Source organism: Octopus bimaculoides, chromosome 2, assembly GCF_001194135.2.
Source record: "Octopus bimaculoides isolate UCB-OBI-ISO-001 chromosome 2, ASM119413v2, whole genome shotgun sequence".
NCBI lineage: Eukaryota > Metazoa > Mollusca > Cephalopoda > Octopoda > Octopodidae > Octopus > Octopus bimaculoides.
The window spans coordinates 9,915,257-9,923,790 of record NC_068982.1 but is presented as its reverse complement, the minus strand read 5'-3'; the positions used below and the strand labels follow the sequence as shown (position 1 = coordinate 9,923,790).

General features: G+C 32.8%; 1 protein-coding gene across 1 annotated transcript in view; it reads left to right on the top strand.

The window, feature by feature from the left end:
* Positions 1–8,534, top strand: part of LOC106872119 (complexin) — a 282,292-nt gene that overhangs the window by 148,563 nt on the left and 125,195 nt on the right. The window contains exon 2 of the mRNA XM_014919099.2: positions 3,245–3,397. Within this exon, the coding sequence (XP_014774585.1) occupies positions 3,343–3,397 (55 nt within the window). The 5' untranslated portion in view covers positions 3,245–3,342. The remainder of the gene's footprint in view (positions 1–3,244; positions 3,398–8,534) is intronic.

Genomic DNA, 8,534 nt, shown 5'->3' with positions numbered 1-8,534 from the left:
CTGTCCATAAGGCTGTAGCTTTCGTGGATACAAAACCATTGGTCACTCCGTGACCAGAATTTAACTTTTTGTTTTAGTCTCTCTCTCTCTCTCTCTCTCTCTCTCTCTCTCTCTCTATATATATATATATATATATATATATATATATATATATATCCTTCCTCCTACTAACATGCAATAAAGACTTATGATAGCATGAAATTATAACATTATCACTAACTACTTAGTCATGATTAGCATAAGCAAAACCGGTTGACTATGTAAATATTTTATTTCCTATGAATGTATATATAATTTTCCAGCATAAAAGCCAGGAAAATACTACTGGAAAAATTGTAATGCTGTATTTGTTTCAGTTCTGTACCATCTGACTTCTAATCTCACCAAGGTCAACTTTACCATTTGTCTTTTCAAGGTCAATAGAGTACTAATCAAAATACTGTGGTTGATGCAAGCAACTAACCTGATCCTCTTAGATTTGCTTCACTTTGACCTTGGTGGAATTTGACATCAGAATGTAAAGCTCAGTGAAAATGCGTATTATTTTATAAGTATCATTTAACGTACACTATTAAAATAAGAGCTACCAATAGTTTCTTGTCTTAAAACATGTGGTTAGGCATGTTTTTCTAACATGCTTTCTGTCTTCAAGCAATCTTTGTGCTCTGAGCACATGGCTTGTTATATTTGAAATTCAGGATGCTGATTAATGAGAAGACATGAGAAAAAGAATGGAAAGGTGGAATGAGAAGACAAAGAGTAAACAAAAATGGAAAAAGAAGGAAAAAGAAAAGAAAAGAAAGAAATTAGAGTTACGTCTCTTTTCACTGTAAAAATCATAATGAAACTAGATGTTGTTGAATAATTCAGTGGTGAGGGATCCAAAGTCTGCAAATCAAGTGCTCAATCCAGAGCGGGTAGTGTTGTTTAGCTCACTAAAAGAAGTTTGTCCATATGCTTGCATTTACTGAAAATTTCAGATCTGGAATTAAATAGTGTGGTGTAGATCAAAGAATTCTGTGACACTACTTAATTCCAGATTTGAAATTTTCAGCAAATGCAAGCATCTAGACGCTGACATGGAATTTAACTTGTGTTACCTACCAAGACTCTTTGCCTTTTCATGGCAAAAGACTAAATTGAAATTTGTTGTAGTTCATTCTTTACTGTGGTTTTATACAAAAAACAATTTTATGATGTCATATATTCTTTTGTTTCCATTTTAAGGAATGGAAACGCTTGCACGATGAGGCTTCTCTGATGACCTTCTTCTATTTAACTCTCCTTAGAGATTCTTACTACTTCATATCATTTTGTATTGTTTCCTTGATGATCATCCATAGCAATTTCTCTTCTTTCCCCACTTTCATTACAGCTATAATAGCATTGAATCATTATTTTTGAGTAGTAGTAGTAGTAGTAGTATATTAAAACCATGAAAATCTGGAGTTAAACTACTACTACTACTACTACTACTGTAGTCCCCACCCTCGTCATCCCGGTCAGTACTAATTTATTAGACTTGTGATCAAAGACATTCCTGCTTTGATGAATCCATCTTTTTTTTTTTCGTTAATCCAAGACCATATCGTCCAATTATTTTTATTCAGCTTCATGTGGTTGAGGTGGGTAGAAAATGGTTTTTCGTGACACTAGATTAATAGCTTGTATCACGATCAGGATTCTCACCATCCTTATGCTTGTCATCCTCACCACCAACATCGTTGTTGTCATCTACAGTCTCATCATCATCATCATCATTGCTTTCTGTTTGCTTTTCCATGTGTCTAGAATCTAAATGGAAAGCATTGTATTCATAAGAGGTATCTGAGGCAATGCTTTGCAGTTAGAGGCTCATCAATTTGCCAAGTCTTTTATCCACCTCTCATGAAATACTTATCCTAAAACTGGGATACACATGGCAGCTGTTTAATTGTGTGTGTGTGCATGTATAATTCTAGTATTTTGTATACAACACTACTAGTACAGTTTAGTACCCTGATAGTCCATTGTGTATCAAATTCACAGGTCTGTTTTGCTGCAGTCAAATAATGGCAATTATTCCTCATAGAAGTTTGTAACAATATATCTTCTTATGTTAATGCAGTCTTTAAGATTATATTAATGAGACAAAAATGAGATTATATGAAACTGATGTCTTTTACTGAGACAAATAAGTTAGAAGAATTGTTACTCAACCCCAAGTCAGCCCTTACAAAACAAGACATGATGAAAGGCATTCTTGGGGTAATTCTGTATATCATGGCTGCATTGTACAATGTGTAACTTTCTCTGTTTACCACAATCAGGTACACTTCGATGGAAATTTGGCTGCTTTGTCTAGCTTGCTGAAGAACCATACAGAGGCTCTCACACTGTCTCATTAAAAGTATTATTTAGTCATGCTATTCTTATCTGTGACACTCATAAGAGTAATCGATACAAAATATTATACAGTAAAGTCAAAAGTATTTGAAAACAATCTGTGGTCTAAATTTAACTCTACAAGAAAATACTGTAATTTGTATGATAATTAACAATGGCCAAAGAATATAGAGAAGGTCACTGCTGAAAATTAAATCCTGTGGTTGATGGATGCAACTTAAAACAGATGGTATGGTAAACAATTCCATAATTCATGAATAACAGATGGCAAGCAAATAAAAACTGCTCACACCAGTTTTAGTAACCTCCAGCTTGATGATGACAGTTTCAAAGTCTACATAATTGATACTTAACTAATTGTATGCTTTGTTTACCTAGATTGATTCTAGAATATTGTCAATATGTCTGCTTTTGGTTTTGCATTTATTTTTTTTTTTAATTATCCATTGTAATTTGTCTGTTTCATTTTGAAATGTTTTTCTCATTCATTTTTAATATCCACATTCTTGCGGTTTCCATTTTATGTGTCTTTTCATTTAGGAAGTTTAAGAGGTTCCTTTCTTTTCTCATTGAAATTTTCATCATTGTACATTGAAACACTTGTGAGTTATCTCAGTTTGGTTAGGCCTGTTTTGTATTATCATCATTCAGTCAGTTTCAGACGTTCTGATATTATGTTTGTGTCATTTTACTTCAGTGCTAAAAGTTCGTAATATTTTTATATAAAGAAAAAAAAACAATAACCAACACAAGAATAGTAAATTTAATGACCATTATATGTCAAATTATTTTCGAAACACATCTCTAATGATATCATTTGAATTTATGTTTAAATTTTTTTTTTTTTTTCTGATTGCAGATACGTCAAGATTTAGAAAATTTTCTATCAGACAACAATTAATCCAGATAGCAAAAACAATTTGTATCTAGATAAGAAACATTTAAAAATTTTCAATAATGGCGGCATTTATTGCAAAACAAATGGTTGGAGACCAACTGAAGTCTGTGAAAGGTAATCTTTTTTTCATATTATTTTGTTTCTCAGTGAAAATGTATATTATTTAAATATTTTTATTCTAAAAATATTAAAATTTTATCATTGTGGTATTTCATTAACTTTACTTTAATTTTTCTTCTTATATTTTTGCAAATATTGTAACTGATAAAAAAAAGAAGAAATTATGATACTGGACTGAATTCATTAACGTATATATTTTTACCCCTCTAGGTTGTGTGATGTGTACTTGTTAGCATTAATTTTGCATACCATTGATTCACCCAGTTATTGAGTGAATTAATTTAACTATACCACTTTTCCCTCAGTATTTAGTCCTATAAATATAGAAGTGAATTACTGCTGAGTTTTCAGATATGAGTTCTTGCAATTGGTTGGAAAGTGAAATATTTTATGGTTAGATATCACATCTATTATGGTTGTTTTGTTGTAAGATATTTTGGTTCCTATTTTCAATTTATGATCTGTTGGATGGTTGAGAATAAATTTTACAAATATTTGAAAGTTCAGTGGTTATTTGGAAAGGAGAAACGCCTATTCCAGTAATGTAGAAATATCAGTACATAGAGAAAAAGCCTTATAGGATAATGATGATAAAAAAAATGAATAAAAAAAACTATATCAATGTACAAAATAATAGAAGTTGTTTCTAGGTAACCCTTTTGTGATTATATTTCTAATCAATAGACTGACTACATTTTAATTATAGTTAGCATAATGAAAATTTTGGAGATGAAGGTGGAATTACAGTAGAGATGGATTCAAATTTTACTAGGATATAAGAGGTTAAAGTCAGGGTCTGGAACAGGTTTCATGCCATAAAGAAAATACATAGCTACTTGCATTATATCCACATCATCTGTTAACATCCGTCTGCCATGTTGGCATGGGTTGAATGCCTTGATAGAATCTGATGGGTGGAAGGAATATACCACCCTCCAGTTGTCTGCTTTGGCATGGTTGGATGTCCTTCCTAATATTCACCACTTTACAAAGTATACTGAGTGCTTTTTTTCAGAGCACCAGTTCCAGCAAAGTTCCAATATTGCTTGTTTTAGTAAGACATATATGTTTCTATATTGGTATATATCATGAATTGTTCTGACCAACAGAAACCGCATGGTAACAAGGACTTGGTTGATGTTTTAATTTAGACATGAACACTTTAGTCCAGGTTGTCTCAGGTGGATTGAAATCCAAACAGAAAATGCAACAAATATTACTGACTATAACTTCACATATCTGTATGTGATTTTCTGACATTGAGAAAATTGGACATATTTTATTTGAAAAAATTTCTAGTGCAGTCAAATGTCTATTTTAATATCAACTTTACAAACTTATAAAGAAATTGCGTATATTTCTTACTTTATATTAGTTTATGTAAATCTTGTTCAGAGACAAAACACAATTGCTTTGTCAAGTTTTAATCCATAATGTAACTTGTTAATTTTTCGGTTATATTAGTTACTTTAGGTCAACCATTGAATATCTTTGACCAGTTGTTTATTGTGTCCTTTATAATCAATAACCATCAGGCCACCGGTTAAGCTTTAGCATAGAGTTTAAGTTCTAAAAATAAAATTGATGTTGTAATTATTTTTGTGACATTTTCTTGCAAGACAAATTGCTGCCATTAGTGTAATATGTCATGCCGAAATTCACAGAAGTTTCCTATCTGAAATGTAAATGAGTTCCTTTACTAAGAATTCTGTCATCTAATAGTTACTTTATATTGATAAGACCATCTTTATTTACTATCCCTATTTTTTTTTTAATCAGCACTTCAAATACTAAAATAGATTGAAAATCTACAAAGGAAAAGCCATTAGTTCTCTGACCTCTGGCTGTTTTTCCGCTATTAGATGTACGTCTTCGATTGGTAATCAAGTTGAAATATCTTATCTTACCAGTGATTGATTCTATGGCTTTTCACTTTCACTTTACTAATGAATCTATTCATCACCACCATCATCATCATCAACATTCTCACCCTTATCATCAGCATCATCTGCTTCGCTTTTGTCAATGGTTTTCAGATTACAGTCCATCACAGTTCCTGCCCTCATTTTGATTTTCTTTACAAGCGTATTTCTCGCCTTTGTAATTCTATTCAAGATCATCATCACCACCACCATCACCACCGTAATCGTCATGATCCTTCTCCTCTTCATCATTTCTTGGTGCAATCATCATGGTCATCATCATCCTTCATTAATTTTATTCCCCATCTTCCTTAGTCTTCTCTGCCTCCTTTCCTTTTATCTGTTCCACAAGATCACATTTCAGAGTTCATCTACTTTTTACACAGCTGTAATTAATTACACATTAAACATTTTTCACTTTGTGTTATCAGCATAAGAACCTTCACATGGCCAATCATCCTGCTAGAAATATCAGTAAAATCTCCTTCACTATCTTAAATACTATCTTAAAAATAAAGAATAAATATATTAGAAACTGTATTATATATATATATATATATATATATATATATCATTTAAGTCTGTTTATGTGAAATATTTTTGAGTGCACTCGTAAAAGCTCTTATGCTATTTATTCCGGTTATTGCTTATTCTTCTCATCTTCTAGAGTAAATTTATGGGAAAGTTATAAGTCTGGTGCCAGTAATAACACTAATGCAACTTTAGCCTGAGGAGATGAACACATGTATTAACCCTTTCGTTACTGTATTTCTGTTGAGATGCTCTGTTTTTCTTTCAATTACTTTAAATATAACAAAGAATTTAGTAAAATAACTTAGTTATCATTCAGCTAGTGTTAGGAACATAAATTGTGACTAAAGTTTGGTGGCAGATTTTAATTCAAAACTTATGAAAACAAGACATTTGTACTACAGAGCCAGAGGCGGTTTCAACCAGGTTGGTAACGAAAGGGTTAATATTCCCCTTAAAACTCATGGGTTTTGCAAATCATATTTGTAATATACTATGGATTGGGAATACAACAACTAAAGAATGGAGTCTATTGAAACATATATAGTAATGCCTTAGAGTATTTACGAATTTCCATCCAAAGTTTTTGTTATTACTATATATATATAATATATATACAGTAATATATAACGGTTTGCAGCTGTTTGCTCAACATGTATGAATTGGACACCTATTTTGTATATCTTTAACTACCTCTGAAGAGATTCGACTTTCAAATAATTTTTAATTTAATTTAATTAATTTTCAGAAGCTCTGGAATGGAAACAACTGTATGAGATGTTTGTCGATTTTAAATTAATAAATAATAATTTATTAATGACCTCTCTATTTTCTCATCTTATATATACATATACACATATATAAAATTCGATTAGAGGTTATGTTAGCCTCATGAAGGTATGGTGCCATTCAAGGAAATACTGGTTCAATACCTAATATTTTGGTGGGAATTGACTTCCATAAAATAATAGACATGTATATAAAACCTGTAGTTTATTTTCATATAAAGGAAGAACAAGAAAATGGAGATTGGGAAGTTAATAAGAATTTATTATCAACAACAAATCGAATATCATATTTGATTTGTTGTTGATAATAAACACTTATTAACTTCATGATTTCTATTTTCTTTTTCTTATATATAAATATTTTATATAAAATCTTAAAAAACAACATGTCTATAGTTGTAATATCTGTGGTGATCAATTTCCTTAGTCAGGGTTAATCTGAGTTTAATTACAACAAATTTATCTCAATATTCTCAATAATTGGTCTAATAAAAATCACCTTTGTCACAAACATATCTAAAGATGCTGAAAATGTGTTTTGAAGTTGACCAATTACAATGCCAGAAAGCATTTTGCAGCTAAAGAGTATCAATTTGGAATATAAAGTCATTTACCATTTTCTTTAAACTGCAAACACTTTTCTGGATTTCCTCTCTTCTGGCATTCCATCAGTTACGATGACAAGGGTTACTTATTTCTTTATTGCCCACAGAGGGGACAAACAAGGACAGACAAAGGGATTAAGTCGATTACATCGACCTCAGTACGTAACTGGTACTTAATTTATCGACCCCGAAAGATGAAAGGCAAAGTCGACTTTGGCGGAATTTGAACTCAGAACGTAAAGACAGATGAAATACCACTAAGCATTTCGCCCAGCATGCTAACGGTTCTGCCAGCTCAACGCCTACGATGACAAGTGTTTCTGTTGGTCTGATCATCAGAATAAACCTGCTCATGAAATTAACATGCAAGTGACTGAATGCTCCACATACTCTTAATGTAGCTCTCAAGGAGATACAGTGTGACAGAGGTTGTGACAAGATTGGCCCTCTGAATTACAGGTATGACTCACTTTTGCCATTTGAGTGAACTGGAGCAACATGAAATAAAGTGTTTTGCTCCAGGACACAACACGCCAAAAGGTATTGAACTCATGATCTTTATAGTTGGGAGCCAAGTACCCTAACAACTAAGCCATGCACCTCTAGCACTTAGACCATAGGTTCTCAAAGTGGGTGCTACTGCCACCAGTGGGCATTGAGAGGGTCCAGGTGGGGCTGGTGTCTAAGGGGGAAGTGCAGATAGGAGGGTGGCAGTAGAGAAAAAGGAGGTATTGAGGGGAAGGCAATAGGTTGGGGGACGCTATGAATTTATAATATTATTATAGTATTGTATATAAATTATATAATATTATATTAAATATTAAATGATTCATAGTATATATATAAATTAGTAAAATATAAAATATTTATTTATACATAAAAATAGGGTTGAACCTGAAACCATGTGGTTGGGAAGCAAGCTTCTAACCACACAGCCATGCCTGCATTTGTGAATTACTTAATTCCTCTTATGTAATTATCTTGTATGTGGAGGCGCAATGGCCCAGTGGTTAGGGCAGCGGACTCGCAGTCGTAGGATCGCGGTTTCGATTCCCAGACCGGCCGTTGTGAGTGTTCATTGAGCGAAAACACCTAAAGCTCCACGAGGCTCCGGCAGGGGACGGTGGCGAACCCTGCTGTACTCTTTCACCACAACTTCCTGTCTCTCTTGTGCCTGTAATTCAAAGGGTCAGCCTTGTCACACTGTGTCACGCTGAATATCCCCGAGAACTACGTTAAGAGTACGCGTGTCTGTGGAGTGCTCAGCCACTTGCACGTTAATTTC